The sequence below is a fragment of the Dermacentor albipictus genome, chromosome 4, assembly GCF_038994185.2.
Source record: "Dermacentor albipictus isolate Rhodes 1998 colony chromosome 4, USDA_Dalb.pri_finalv2, whole genome shotgun sequence".
NCBI lineage: Eukaryota > Metazoa > Arthropoda > Arachnida > Ixodida > Ixodidae > Dermacentor > Dermacentor albipictus.
This window is the reverse complement of record NC_091824.1, coordinates 93835171-93851183: the sequence shown is the minus strand read 5'-3', so window position 1 is coordinate 93851183 and position 16013 is coordinate 93835171. Positions and strand designations below refer to the sequence as shown.

General features: G+C 44.3%; 2 protein-coding genes across 7 annotated transcripts in view; both read left to right on the top strand.

Annotated features, from left to right (window-relative positions):
* Positions 1 to 1311, top strand: part of Sin3A (SIN3 transcription regulator family member A) — a 60075-nt gene extending 58764 nt beyond the window's left edge. For all 4 annotated transcript variants that reach the window (XM_065454064.1, XM_065454065.1, XM_065454063.1 and 1 more), the window contains one exon: positions 663 to 1311. In XM_065454064.1, the coding sequence (XP_065310136.1) occupies positions 663 to 884 (222 nt within the window). In that variant the 3' untranslated portion in view covers positions 885 to 1311. The remainder of the gene's footprint in view (positions 1 to 662) is intronic.
* Positions 1312 to 1707: 396 nt separating this feature from the next.
* LOC135920005 (PC4 and SFRS1-interacting protein-like) overlaps positions 1708 to 16013 on the top strand; it is a 74945-nt gene continuing 60639 nt past the window's right edge. Inside the window, exons 1-7 of one of the 3 annotated variants that reach the window (XM_065454068.1) lie at positions 1714 to 2126; positions 3586 to 3662; positions 7756 to 7894; positions 11621 to 11740; positions 12909 to 12959; positions 14747 to 14797; positions 15037 to 15301. In XM_065454068.1, coding sequence (XP_065310140.1) covers positions 2049 to 2126; positions 3586 to 3662; positions 7756 to 7894; positions 11621 to 11740; positions 12909 to 12959; positions 14747 to 14797; positions 15037 to 15301 — 781 coding nt within the window. In that variant the 5' untranslated portion in view covers positions 1714 to 2048. Of the gene's footprint in view, positions 2127 to 3585; positions 3663 to 7755; positions 7895 to 11620; positions 11741 to 12908; positions 12960 to 14746; positions 14798 to 15036; positions 15302 to 16013 lie in introns of all 3 variants that reach the window. The other 2 variants (XM_065454070.1, XM_065454069.1) reach the window with 2 other exon arrangements.

Below are 16013 nucleotides of genomic sequence, written 5' to 3'. Positions count from 1 at the left end.
CCACATGCATTGTGATAGTCGTGTCAGCTGAGAATCTTTGCAAAATGTTTTTTTCTCTGGTGCATCCTTATTCTGGCGGTGTTGAAGCAACAAGAAGTGTAACGCCAAAAAAAATTGGAACAGCATGCTTGCTGTTACATTTTCCTGATGTCATAGTAGCCCTAGGGAAAGCACTCCTGTGAAGTCACTAAGTGAAAAGGAGGAGTGTAATTTTTAAATCGCCTTGAATGCACTTACTGTGGAAAAGGTTTGGATAAATTGTAGATATAAGTGAGTGACGAAGTTTGGAGAAAGAGCTACTGAGCATCCATCTTCATTGATGTGCACCCAACGACAACTGTTCAGAGAACATGAAATTTGCTTCAAAAGCTTCCTTGCTCCTTTACAATACAACGCCTTTCAGTTACTAAATTATAAGCCACATATTAGGTGCTAAATTACAGTAAAATTCACCTTATCTCTTAAAGGCAGTTGCATTGGCTGCAATGATAATTCGTCCACAAAACTGGTGCTTCTAAAACTAGCAACACAGGAAGGGGTTAAAGAAAATAATTCCAGGGCCTGTGGTGAAAACCACAGGGCTCTGGTTCTCGCACATAAGCCTACTACGGCACGTCCTAAACCAGGCATCATTGATGAGCCTTTGTGCTTTGCTTCTGCAGTCTCATCGGAAAGTGTCTCAGCGGATGCATCACAGCTTCAGCAAGTGGCACCAGGGCTGGCTGGACAAGAATGTGGACAGCGAGCAGGACAGGTTATGTGAGGACTGGCTGCTGGGTCTCGGCTATGAATGTACAACAAACTGCATTCAACTTCCGGACTGCTCAAGGCCGCCCTACCGCCCGTTCCGACGCTTCCGGACTTCATCTTCAGTCCGCTCGTGAAGGCTGCCCGGTGCAGAAAGTGTACAGTGGGTGGGGATTGGGGATTTGATGCAGCGACCTTGGGGTGTGTGTGTACAGAAGCTGTAAAACGCCAGCAAGAAACCATCCTGAAGAAGCTGTGTATTATCATGCTTGCGCACTAAGCAAGCCACCTTGCAGGTGGAAGGGGAGGGTGGCCATTTTCTTTATGCCGCTTCGGCTTTCTCTTGCAAGCTGGCTTGCAATGTTCATCACACCAACGGTGCTCACATGCTGTTGGATGTTTGTAAATTTCTCATTGGATCCTCAAGACAATTGAAATGTTTCTTTGCAGTGTTGAAATAAACAAGCCATAGAAAGTGACTGTTTAATACGGATGGTGTACAAAGTATTTATATTGTCACTTTCAATTTGAAAGAAGCTATAAATATAACATTTCATCACGTCAGCTGTGTCTTGTTCTTCACTGAAAAGCGATGCGCATAAACGCACGGTAGAAAAGCCATAAATTCCTTCGAGTTCGGACGACCCTCGGCGCAGCTTGTCCCGCGGTAAGCTTTGCGCTGTATGCAATTTGCAAAACGCGACACGTGCATGAACGCGAAGCCGCGCGCACTAAGCACTGTCCGGCCAAACATTACGTTCGCTTTGTGTACATGTGCCGGCAAAATATATTCATACGTGCGATAAAAGAATAAGCAGGTGCAATTGGATGTATTTGCGAAGCTACGTCATGGGAAACTGTAATGGCGCGCGCACGCCGTGCGCGGCGCGTTCTTCCTCGGCGCACTCGAGCGCCGCATAAAAACAACCGGAAAAGTTGACTTCAAAAAAGAAAAAAAGAACGAAAAAGCGACAAATTTTGTTTGCGGCGTGCCAGTCAAGGTTGTATTTTCGAATTTAAATTATGTGCCACCGGCTTTTTGTCGCCTCCCCCCCTCCCCTTTCAAGCAATTGTCAGTTGCACGGTTGCTCGCCAGTTTTTAGCGGGCTTAGGCCTACGAGTCGTCGCTGTTGCCGAAAGCCGCGCACTACGCGCACTCTCGGTTCTGGTAGTGCCGCGCTGTGTAGTTACATACTTGTGCGAAGCACGAGCCCTGAGTAGCGACTAGTCTTTACGCAAGATTGTTATTGATCGTTCTTGAGGACACGCTCGTCGAGGCGGTGAGACGTTCCTTTGCCGCAATGTCTGCGAAACAGTCGTTCAACGTTGGAGATCGCGTGTTTGCCAAGGTGCGCGGGTACCCGCCGTGGCCTGCTAGGGTAAGTGGGTTTGTGATTTCTCGACAGTAAATCTGCGCAAATAGTTGTCATTTTTATTACACTCTTGCGTATCGGGCAAGCGAGGTTTCCGAGTGGAGCGCGGCCACAATGGTTGAAGAGCCAATTTTACCGGTTCGATTTCGCACGCGATTGCTCCGCGTTTGTTGGTTGCAGGAAATTGCCAATGAATACGTTCGCTACAACAGTACCGGCCTCACAGTAAGGGCTTAACAGAGCCCACACCAGATCGTAACCTGGCTTCAAATGGCATTTGCAATCGCGAAAGTTGTGATCGTGTCGTTGCTGCACGTTGCATTATTTGTTCGTGCAATACACTTCGTATGGCCGCGTAGGGCCGTAAACTTTCTCTCGAAAGACGGCAGCCACTTTGAAACGACTCATCTTGGTTCATACCTCAGTGCTCGCCTTCGCCATGCGATTTCGAAGCTAAAAGCAATCCCAACTGAATGATTTACCCGAGTCCCTTGGGAGCCTCTATCAGTGTTCGAAAATGTTGCTGGCTGTCTAGTGTATTATTGTGATATTCTACATCCAAAGTACGCATTTTAAGAGGCCTTGTGTTCACTTTTGTTGCATACGAATGCATTCAACTGATAAAACCATTTGTGACCTGCATGCTGTAGTATGGGACGGCCAAGACGCGTTGGATTTAGATATTGCTTCAACAATGCATTATTAGAGTAAGCCTTCATGCTTGACGTGCCCTCATTTAATGCTTGAAAGTGCACTGTGTTGCTTCTGCCACTCTACAATATCCCCTGCCTGGTTTTCCAATGGGGTGACATAAATGCTTCTTGTGATCAAATGCAATGCCTCGGAGCTTATAAATGCGAGCTCAGTTATGTTGCCAGCTTTCAGCAAGTGTGCAACATTTTGCTTTGTATTCATTCCCATTGCTTGATGATAAAGTATTGCCAGGCTAAGCAAGACAGCTCTCTTCCTTTTGTGGATCTCGTCTCTGGCATCCAGCCATTTCTGCATCAGAGAAGTTTTGCATCTTGTTTTAATAAGGGACGAGCCCCAGTAGTTCATTTCAAGTTTCTGTTTTGTCGTCCTTTTGCCACCTTCCTTTACTGGTTGCAGAATAGTACCTAGATAAGAAGGGGAAAATAAACGCAGGCATGAACAGCATAACTGGGTGAACGAAGTGTTGGAATGATAGGCTATAAAAATATAAGGACAGAAATAAATGAGCATAAACCATTCGTCTTGTTGCCCCAGTGCTGTGTTCCCCAGTATTTGCTGACTAGACCAATTGTCCATGCTACTGCAACAGAATAACATGTAAGGAAAGGTTTTTGAGTGTTGTTCTCGCAATCAAAAGGCAGTATTATTGTTCCACTTGCCTCTGACCACTCTAGTGTCTAAAATAAAGTAGGAGAAAATTCTGTCACTTAATGAAAGCATGATTGTAATTCCTTTCTATTATTTTGCTTAGGTTGAAGATTGTATCGGAGATAAATCAAAGCCCAAGAGCCAGAAGTACTCGGTACTCTTCTATGGCACATATGAAACGTAAGTTTTTATGCTGAACGTTTGGTTGCGACTTACGAGAGCCGGGCCCCTCTGTTCTTTTACAAGTTTTGACACTGTCGCACATTGGTATGCCCTGAATGCGTGGAATTTATGCACTCATGTGCAAAACTGGACATTTTGCAAAATTACATTTACTGCCTTCAAAAATTAGCTTGGCACTTCAAATTATCTGATAGGTTCAATATGCAAGGAGCTCGTGTAATTTTTCATAAATTGAGTGAGTGTATCTGTTAGGCTTAAGTTGCAGTTGCGAATTTTTAAGGTCATGTCACATTTATTTCAAAATGACACGAAACCTTCAAAAAGCGCAACCGGCCATTAACATGGTGAGTAAAACAAGAAATTCAACAACCACTACCCACAGCACTACTGCCCCAAGCTCTGAAGAAGATTCACTATATGACAGGGAAACTGCAGAGGTATGTGCTGCAAGAAAAGTATGCTCTTGCACTATGTCACTCAGGCAGCTCAAAGACCAGATGTCGTAGTGTTGCAGGAAACATGAATCCCTTTAACACATTGCCCGGATATACTGCCTATTGTAACAGTAGCATACTGTGTGCAGTTCACCCATCTTCAAAAAGACCACCTGCCCCTCCAGGTATGGCAGTGACAGTCATCACAAATACCCACATGGTCATGCAAGAAGATATGAGTCATATTAATAATCAAGGCGAGGGGAGCGTTCTCCTGTGCTGTCATTTCCAGAAGACTTATGATATCGCTTTCATTGACACCTGCCACACTATAAGAGCAAGGTCTAGCGGCCAACAGGGGAAGCAACTTTTAACCTCCATTCGCAAACAAGGCGCTATCTGGTATCTGGCTATAGTAATGGCGCTCTGGATAGTAGAGCTCCTGCAATTAGCCCATGAAGCACACCTTTCCCTGCCAATTGACACGACAGTGTGGGCATGCATAGAGTATCGGAGGGAATGTGACACCAATCGGGACCTTGTTTTGGACGGCACATGAAGAGAAGGGATGTGGTGCAACACAGGTGAAACACTCAGAAATTACTGTTACATATAGGTCATGGTTCTCATCCCCCATCCTAGTACAAAGGCTCATTGCACCCCAACTTACTTCACGAACTTGTATGAATTTAGACAAATACTTGTAGACATTGACATCAACTCTCTGCAATAATGGAAACTAATCTTCAAGCAAACACATAAAGAAACCATGAAGGTGTTGCAATGAGCAGAAGTCCACCCACAGGGGGATCGACATCTCATCGCTCTTTGGGATAGGTGCCACAAACTAGTCCGATCCAGGAAAGGGAACAAGAAAGCGAGCGTTTCAAAGAAAGGTTGGGCAACGCTACTAAAGAGGCACTGGAATATGCTCACTGTCTCGCTGCGAATAATTGGATGCAGATTTGTGAGACTGGGAGGAACAGCATGCATACAAGCAGAGCGTGGGCACTCTTTTGCAGCCTCCTAGGTCAGCCAAGAATGAGGGATCACCTCGAAGCACTCCAAGTAAAAAACGACATCTCAGCGAGTAATCTTGCTGAACGCATTGCAGATCACTTCTTGGCTACAACCACATGTCAACCACCGCACCAGCAGCTCCCTGAGCTGGATACCCAATCATTCATGGAAGTGGACCAACCGTCCACCACGGGCGAGTTAAAAGCCGCCCTCAGTAAAAGTAATACTGCTCCCAGGGGGGGATGGCATAAGAAATAAGATGTTATGCAATCTGCCAGACGAATACCAATATTTATCGGTCGTTATAAACGAAGCACGGCAGCATGGCATGATCCCCTCGGTGTGGAAGGAGGAGGAAGTAAAACTAGTACTGAAGCCTGGGAAGCCCTCAATTTCCACCTCGAAATTATGTCCCATTTCCCTCACCTCATGCCCGGCAAAACCATGGAAAAGATGGCTCTTGAGAGGTTACACTGGGTCCAAGAGTCCAACGCTGAGGTGGACGCCAGAGTGATCAGTTTTCACAAACTTATGTCAGCTCAGGACACCATGCTGGACCTTACTGACAATTATACACACAAAAGCAGTAGTCAGCTACGAGTCATAGTTGGGCTCGAGATTAAGGGTGCCTTCTATATTTCTTGCAAGGCCGTAATGTAACGTCTTCCCAACATCTAACCAGGACAACTCCTCTATCACTACATCAGGGACTTCCTAACTAATCGTACGGTCCAACAAAGTCTCAACACAGACCCAATATATTAGTGCAGGGGTACCGCAAAGTTCCATCCTGTCCCCCACCCTATTTTCACTCTCACTGAATTATTTATGCTAATTTAACCATAACTTTCTTCCAATAAAAAAAGAACAATAATACAACATGTTTTTCATAACATTATTCCGCAATTCTCGGAAAACAATTTGGCTGACCTTGAATGAGACTGCGAGGGTCCTTTTTTTTAAATATATATATAGACATTTTGCAAATCTTGATATATTGAGTAAAAAACATTATTATTTTAAAAATTTGTAGAAAAATAAAAATGCACAAATTCGTTATCCACCTGAAGGCCCATAGCTGCTGTAAATCCCAACAAGCTGGTATGTACAGAAAAGTAGGAACAGAGTGGCAAAGATGAGCATGCTTGTTTAAAAAATGTAGCGCTTTCGAGAATGCCTTTAAAAATTTTGCTTCGTTTGCAAATCCAGAAAATACTGTGAGTTACTTACTTTTTGCTTCTATTTGCACTGGAAATAAAGATATTTGTTATATTACGCTCGCGTGGCATTGTGAATTAACAAAAAGCGCATTTTGTAAAATAGTTGCGATCCAGCCTACCACCTTTGACTATTGTTCTCCCTTTTACAAATAGCTTTCTTTAAAAACAAGTAGCAGTTTAGGACAATTCAGCCACTTGTGGGTAATGTGCAAGATTATCAGAAAAATAAAAAATGTAAAATCTATCACCTGTTTCGATCTCTCATGGAAATTAGACCACCCAACAATCACCCTACAAAACCTATGAGAACCTTTCGCCAAAATGGGCCAAGCATAAGATACTTGAAAACCCAACATGTCCTATTGATGTTCCAGTGCATAAGTCTCTTGCCAAATTCAAGGGGAGGGAAGATTAGCCTTAATAAGCTCTTGTAATCTTTTTCTGTGAATTGAATGAAAATAGACCTTGAAAAATACCCTAACATGATTTAGCATTGCTCTATAGTGTCCTTTTAATGTAGACACACCTACAGAGGCATTATGGGCAGCCTGTTTTAACAAGCTGAATTTAAAATGGGCACCATCTCATGCCTAAAGTAACAAGAGGCAGCCGACCGAGCCAGTGATAAGGATCACGGTTGGGATGCGATAGCTTCTGACAATTGTTGACGTTTACTGGGCTCATACATGGCAACAAATGTCCTCAAAGCATTCACTGAGCCCTCTTCCCTGTATAAGCATGCCATGTGGCCACATACATCTTGCTTCACGTGCTTGTTCATGTGCTTTGTCAACAGAAAGTTCTGGGAAACCACCATTGAAACTATGCATGCCGAAAGTTGTACTGTAACACACTGCCGTGCTAGCACAGAAAGCAATTACTCGGCAATATATTCTATGGTTCAGTGGGGCTGCCATCACCCATCACCTTACTTACTGCAGGAACACATTGGCCCTTTTGAAGGCACAGTTCGAGTAGCAATATATAGTTACAAGCACATGAAGCCTAAGCTATGAATAGGAGGTATTTAAGTATCGTGTGTACTTAACTACAGGCTAGCCCTATATGTGATGGCAGCTTGTAATATTGTACACATTGGCTAAATCATTTAAAATGAACATCTGGTGCTCATGTGTATTGCATTATGAGTGCATAGATTCCCTTCAAAGTTTACTACATGGAATGACAAGTGTATCAACTGGAATTTCATATTTTGGTTATACTTCGGTGCTTGAACAAGTGAATTTACCCTTAATTGAGGTGAAACTGTTTTTGTCATTCCTATTCTTGCATTGTCTGAAAGCTGCAAGATGTTATGCAAGTGGTAATGGCTTCTATGATAAGGTGCTCCTTCCTTCAGTTTTTTGCGTGACTTTACATTGGTTACTCACTTGATCATATTTGGTAATGTCCTAGGGCAACTCTGGCACCGAAAGACTTGTTTTCCTACAAGGATTTCAAGGACAAGTACGGCCAACAACAGAAAAGGAAGTTTTTCAATGAGGGCCTCTGGGAAATAGAGAACAATCCCAATGTTACACCACCTGGATTAGGGGTAAGTGTCAGTCAAACTGTTCTGATAATCCTTGTTTTATTTTATGTAGACCAAACCTGTCATTATAGTAATGTTAAGACAGCAATACAGTTGTTACTTATTGTTATTACAGCTGTGTTAAGGCATTGTTGAGCGTGACACTCAAGCTTATGCTTTGTACCTAATAGTGCATTATATCAGAATTTGAAAAATATTACATGTGGAATATATCATATTTGCTCTGAAAAAAAAAAAGCTTTCCCTCAGCCACCGAGCAAAAAACATTTAGGAGTGGAAACTCCGCTGTTTGCGGCGACCAGAAAAGGTCACAAGCCCGCGGAGCTGTTATCGTGCTGGCGGCCTGGAAAGAAATTACCGCCGTTGAGAGCGCGTCGGAGCTATCCGGAGCCGCCTGCCCGGGTGCTGCTTTTTTTTTTTTTTTTTCTCCCCTCCGCTGCGGATTCAACGACGTGCCGCATGGCGCCGCCGCTGTATACGGCCCCGTCGGCGCATACAACAATTGTGACTTCATCTGGTCGCTCGCGCTGACGGGAGTTTCACCTCCTAAATGTCTTACTCCGTGCCCTCAACACACGTGTTAGTTTGAGGGTAAGTATCTGAACATATGATTATGAAATGAACTAAAAGCATTGAAGAGTATGTTCAAGTGCTGAAACTCAAATGCATGAAACAAACTGAGTTAGTGAGTCCATCTCATCTCTGACAGGCAAAGCAGAAGCTTGTGGGGGTCTGGTGTCTCACAGGAGTACCGACTGCCGCTTTTTCGAGCTTAGTGAGCCACAGGGCCATGTCAGCAATCGCCTCGCGTACCTAGCGTGCTGCTGCGTGCGCACTCAGGCTGCAAAAGGGGGCTGCCGAGTGCTACACAGGCTAGAGAATACAGTATTGCCATGAGTTAGCGAGAACCGTTTATTGTCTCTGGCAGCACCTAACACACTGTACAAACGCCTGGTGTCGAGCTAGTGCAGGAATTAAAGGGAACCCATGCCAAGGGCGAAAATACAAATAGGGGTGCCACTATCACGTTGCTTCGAGAGCTATGGCTCCCCGTGACATGCCGCTAGGAAAAGTCCCCACAGCTATACTGCTTGCTATCGCGATAACCATTGGGCCCACTCACGGGAGCTCCTACAATCTCGTTCAGCTTGGGCCTCCAATAAGTGTGGCTCTGCACAGTACGACATGCACAATCACTAGTCACTGCTCTTCGGCTTAGCATCCAGAAAGGATCAACACAAGGTACGGGCTCGTCATATGGGCAAAGGTACAATATGCGAGCTCAAATCCGAGGCACAAAGGGGCAGGCGGACGAGAGGAAAGCGTGTAGATACCCAGCTCAGCGGACAGCTGCCGCCGCCGCAAGCGCCCCATCGCAAACCACTGTGAGTGGAAAGGAGAGGCGTAGGGATGACAGAACAGGTGAATGCCTGCACAAAGGCACCGGGGCATACTTCAATCCCCACAGGCTGTGACCCGGACAAGTACGATTTGGACTTGTTATTCATTCAAGGGTTAAGCACACATATATGCATATATGCAGTTAGTTGCCTAATTTGTGTATTATATTAAAGGTATAGAGTTATGGAAAGCAAGTGACTAGGCAGCTCACATCTGCTATAGCTACATTGGCCTAGAGGTCCTTGCTGGGTTGGTATGTTCTCATGTGTAAAGTGAGTAGCATCCACTGAGATTGGGTTCTCTATTTCTGAAAGCATCATTTTAGGGATTAGTGTGCCATCTTGATTTCCAGGATTGATCTGCTTTTAGGGGAAACGCATGCGACTGCTGAATGAACTGCTTGCACAAGTGCATTGGAAACCAGAGGCGGAGCCTACCACGTGTTGTCTGCCGCGGTGCCGGCACACGTGAAACATGTTGGAATCATAAATTTGCTTGCTAACGGTGCAGATTGCTCGGTGGAAAATCTTTCTTATCAACGTACGTAAAGCACTTGCTCTCATCGGCCATCACAGAACAAAGTGCTCAGAAGAGTAAAGGAAGTGCTCGCAGATTGCCTACTTTTAGAGTGCAGCTCTTGGGTGCCCGTTCCTATGTTGAGCGTCAGCATGCCTCGACATCCCTCGTAACTGAGTGAATGCGGAGTGCCGTGGGAGGATCAAAGAGGGCAAGAGTGAAGAGAGCAAAAGGAGAGAGTATGGCAAAAGAGTGAGGAGAAAAGTGGAGTTCTACACGAGGCATGCTCAATGGCGGTGACCAGGCATGCGGCGAGTGCTATGGAAATAAAGCGTTGGCGTAGCCTTCGGACCCACTGTATATGCACGACTTCACCTGCGCCGCACCGCTGGAGAATGCACTCCATATGCGCCATGTGTTCCCATGTTCATGGTTTCTTTCTGAACAATGAGCGACGCAACCGGTGGAAAGGTTTCTCCACTGCTGCTGCTAAATTAGCTGCCGAGCAGAGGCTCCGCGCTGCCGCCGAGAGGGCCCTGTTGTTCACAATCAAATTCTTTGCCACAATATATATTGAATCAAAACAACTAAACAGCTGCTCTCAAAATTCGCATTAGGGAGTATCGTAATTGTCGGTGAATTTTTTTACGTGTTGTGTGTTTATGAGGGACTTCATGGTATTTTTCGTGGCCACGTTTACGGCTCTTCGTAAGTCGGAGAAGCTGAGACACTTATTACAGCATGCACCTTTCGTGCAACGTTTTTGTTGCTCCTTTTGCTTGCATGTCTGGTCTCTCTCACTATCTTCCTTGCCTTAGTATACGCTATGTTCTCAGCCAATTAATTTATTGTAACTCACAAAAAATAAACGCGCTATAATTCACTGCCATAGCAATACAGCTGCCCCGTCCTAACGAACGAAAAACTAAGTTGCGTTCAGCATTAAACCGACCTAACGTTAAAATGCAAGTAAGTGTTAAAACGCAATACATGTGGCACTGACTAGCCTCAGAAATATCTTTGTTGGTTGCATCGTTTTTTCTTATTCGACATGTAGCACTACTGATAAAAAAGTTGGATTGAGCAGTGCTGATATTTTTTATGCGTTCATTAGGTAAACTGTGATGAGTAGCACATAGGACACCATCCATAAGGCATGCCTTCGGATATTGAAACAAATACCACTTCTGCAAGAAACAATTATTCTTGGACTAGTTGTTTACCACTCGAAGCAGTTTGTCGTGCCGTGTGCCATAAAACACTCAGCACTTTACGAAGGTTGATGCAGGCAAAAGTATGATGCCGCGATCAGACGAGGCTTTCGCACACCGGCAGAGTAGCAGACGACACGTCGTAGGCACTACCTCTAACTCTCAGAGCACCTGTGCAAGTATAGTTCTCCTGGCAGCAGCGGCCCGTAGCACATCACGGAGCGCAGTCGCACGCTTACATGTTTTCCCACAGGGGACAATCCTGTACAGTTTCTGCTAAACAAACAGCTAAATCAAGTCTTAGCTGCATTTGCCAATAGTGGCCTTGCAGAGCCAAGCATTGTTTCCACAGAAGAGGGATCTCTGAAAAAAAAAAAAAAAACTGTGCTTTGTTACAAATCCCACGTGCACAAGCTCACCTTTCGGGTAATTACAACTGGTGTTATGCATGAAATTTGCTTGACCCTGCTCGAAAGTAATAAGGGTAAGTCATGATGATGTTGTTTGTTAATTACAAGATGGCAAGGAGTCATGATGAGTTACGAAATAGTGCACTCGCCGTCAATGCATTGTCCATGCCCATCTGTACACCCGCCATCAGGGCTCTGGCAGCAAAGCTTCTGGGAAAAAGGAGGCCAAGGAGGCATCACCACCGCAAAGTGAGGAGGAAGAAGAGAAGGAGGAGTCTGAATTGGTCATTGACGAAAAGCCATCAAAAAATGTGAGGCACAATCAGCTGCTGCCTGCTATGCATGCTGATTGATTCACACCCCCCTCCTCTCCCTACCTTCCCTGGTACACCTTTCATAATGGCTGCTCTTCGTTTCTTATCAATGTGTGCCTACATTGTCGTCTCCACGGCGTGGGAGAACACTGCTGAGCCTTGCAGGTTCATGCCTACTGAGATGCCAGGCATCACTCGGCATCGCTGTATGCGTGCTAGTGCATACAAGGAACACTCTGATGCGATCCAACCTATCACTTTCTTACATTATTGTTTTTGTGATATACAGACATCCTGCAATGAAAAAGTTGCATTGTTCCTATCCATCTTGCATCTGTGAAGGCATCATACCACCATGAATTTTAGCACCATGTTAGCCTTATATGCATGTGCTAATCACATTACATTGCCCACAAGGGTTATTGCTGATACTGTTTCCCTATTGGATGTCTGTATTACAAGCACAACTACTAATACTGATTCCAGTTTCATCACTTTGGATATAAGCGATCACATCCCAATTTTCTGCTTTATTTCTCTGACGTCTAACAACATAGAACAATATTGTTACACGCACCTTTCGAGATGTCAACGATTCTGAGCTTTCTCAATTTTAAACATTAGTATAAAACCTCCACTGAGACAGTATATATGACTCATCTGACATAAATGTGGCCTACTCAAAGTTTTTAGAAAGCTTTTGTGAATGTTACAATGCCACTTTTCCGGTGAATAGATTTAAAAGCCATAGCAGAAAAATTAGAAAGCCTTGGATCGTATTAGCAAGAACGTATTGACAGACATCCAAAAGAACACATCTTCTGCACATGCTGCGGAGTTTTTCCGACATTTGGGAAGTTTGTACAAAGTGTAAGGCATGCAAACGTAACCTCCTAAACTGGTAATACAGTATCTCGTGCCCTTATATAATTTTGCAATTTGTAAGAATCTCGACAAATTCAACCGTAATGTTTGTCTCTTGCACACTGCACGTTTTCTTCCTACTAGAAAGGCTGACATATGCATTCTCTGCAATGAACACGACCTTCCTTGGTTCCTTTTTTTTTTCTTTCTTTATGTCTGTGTGTGTGTGTGTGTGTGCATGCTTGAACATTGTGTTATAAGGACTGTTTCTATGTCTCAACATTTTTTTTTTTTCTTGAAGAAGCCTGAGCCACAGCCTGTAAAGAAAAGGGGAACCAAAAGAGCATCAAAGGTAGGATGTTCTCTACTTTCTGGTTCTTGGGGCAGGCAGAAGCTATATTTGTTCTGCCTTCTTTAACAGTGAGCTAGAAATAAGTTGAGTCTGTGGCCAACTGCACACCTGTGAATGTGCTTGATGGTGGTAATGCTCAGGTTCTAATGTTTTAATATCTAACTACCTTGTTCTTGCTCAGGTGAAACTTGCAATCAATATAAGTAGTCCCTGATGCAGTGAAGTTGAAGTGAACAAACTTCAGGGGACCTGAAGGAATGCATGTGTAAAAAAGAACTGAGCAGTACATATAGATAATGTAGAAGGGTGAATGCCCAACTGCTGACTTGCAACTAAAGCTTTAGCTTGAAAAGTAAAGACAGAGCATTCCACACTGCATGACAGTACTCCTCATTCGTGTCCCATATCCTTCCTTATTGCATGTAGTTGCTAGGAATCAGCAGAGGCACAGTGCAGTCAGAATCTTAGGTTCACATGCTCTTGTTATGTAAACTTTAGTATAACAAGTGCTGAGGCATGAACAAAGACAGTTTTATTGTACAGAGAAAGCTTCCTTTGCATTTGAATGGGCTTCGGACAAGCCTGTTGTTATAATACAGGCTTGCAATGCAATCTCTGGTTTTGGTTGGAAACATATGTAAGCTCCTTGCTGTTGTGGCGATAATATTTTAGAGTGCTGCTCTTAGGCACCCGTTCCTGCGGAGAGCGTAGGTGTGTCTCGACGTCATAGCTCGGCATAACCGATTGAACAAGCACAATGAAAGATGAAAGTGAACGAGGAGCGCATCGAGGGATGAAAGATGCAAGGAGGAAAGCGTAGAGGAGGGGGCAGCAGAACCGTGAGGCAGAAAGTGGAGGAGGGTATGGTGAAAGCGTGAGAAGCGTAGTGCAGCGACAATTGCTACGAGATGGCGTCAGAGCAGCGCACATCAGAGGCCTGTCGTAATTACATAGGTGATTGCACCAGCCAACATGTTGCAAAATGAAAACATGTATAGAGCTGTGCTTAAGTATTCCACTAGGCTACGTTCACACTTGGGAAGCGGTGAGCGGGCAGAAAATCTTTCCTGCGCATGTCCAAGATGCTCACATTTGTTTCACTACTGCAGCGGAAACCACTGCCGCTTTCACCCACATCTATCTAGTCTGTGTGTGTTTGTCCATATAGTGGCTCGTGTCATCTTTTACTTTCATCTACCATGGAAGAGAAAGAAGACATAGTTTTGATACTTTTAGCTAATTGTTTTTTGTAAAAATGGACAGTGAACAACGGAAGATGTTAAATTTTACGACTGGATGTTTGCATGCTAGTACAGCCTTCGGCGAAACGGAATGGCTTTCCGCTTTGCCGTGGTGAAAAAGATTGGTCCGAGACTGATTGGGCAAGCTGCCTGGTTTTTCGCCCGTTTCGCCATCTAGGTGCGCAGATTTTCTCAAGTTTTTGCCCCTTTTACCTGCTCTGAGACCAAGTATGAATGTAGCCTTGAGGAGTATCATAATCTTCGGTGAATTTTTTTAGCTTCACTAAAATACAGAATCGTGACTCTTTGGGACAGGAAGCTGGTATGATGTTGGCAGGCCTGCTTTGGTTAGACATCCTAATATTTGCATGACTAAAGAAAAATATTGTACACAGTACAATTATGGAAGCCAGCAGAATAAATTTCATCTTTCCCACTGAACAGGTTTCATAACCGTAGTGTACCTTGATTAACTGTGGAAACTCTCAGCATAACCTGAGAGTTTCATCACGGTTAACTTCTTTTGGGTTTGTTGCTTTCTTGTAGGATTCCACAGACGACCAGAACGCTGGAGAAGAAGAAACACCCAAGAGACGGGTGAGATATTCTGCGATCCTTCATAAGCATGCCCCTTTGAGGTGCTCTGCAACATGTTTCTTAGGGAATAGTTGTTAAGGACTCATTACGCACATTCTTCTAGTTGTCCATTTTCGCAATTTTCGAGTTGAATGGCAGTGATGGTATGATGGCACACTCGTAGCCATGATTATATGGCATTTCTAAGCACTTAGTTCTGCAGACTATGTCTCTCATGTAGTGATCATTCTCTCTGCCAGGCCTCTCGGTCTAAGGATTCTGCAGCCAAGGCTACCCCAAGCCGCAGTCGCAGTGGCCGCAAGATAAAGCGCAAGAAATTCAGCTCTGAAAGTGAAGGGGAGGAGGGTGCTGAGCCCACTGATGCCATGGAAGAGGACAACCACAAGGAGGCCAGTGAAGAGGAAACCCCACTGCCGCCTGAAGAGGGTGATGAAGAGCCACCAGCTCCAGCATCACCATCACCCCCACCGCCAGCCAAGGAAGAGGCCCCTGCTCCCAAAGAGAGTAAGTGTACCAGCTAGGCTTATAAAATAGATAGAAAAAGTATGCAGATATAATGCACATGTTGAAGTCTTGTGAAGCTAAGCTTCAGGGAAGCGTGCAAATAATCGCTATACAACCAGTAGTGATGCGCATAATTGTGTCAACTTTCACGCTATGCAGCATGTAATCTCATGCAGTGGTTATGTTTACGCCTTGCAGTGGTCACAACTTCTGTGTCCCTGGTGCCACAGCGGCACATACTAAATGGCTGAATCAGAAAATAAAGGCTGCCGCTGTATTTTATGTGCTCTTCCATTAGGAGGTTTTGTGTGCCTTGTAAATGCCTATGAGCTGACAATACGCATTCAGCTTTTTTGTTGGAATCTTTATTATTATTATTATTATTATTATTATTATTATTATTATTATTATTATTATTATTATTATTATTATTCAGAACAGAGGTTCACTTATAACAGGGCTTATATGAGCCATTTTGCTGGTATGCTTGCATTCAGAGCACATAATGTATATGCTTCGTATATGCAGTAGAACCTCATTGATGTGATCCTGTTTTGAACGAAAAAATTCAGTGGCGATTTAGCTGTAAATACTAGAGAAATGCGTTAGCATTGCATCACACCTTATTGAGCTGCTGGATCCATGAGTTTTGGTGCCCTATGGCCATACTACCTGGCCCTTGCACCACTAAACACTATACATCATCACCCAT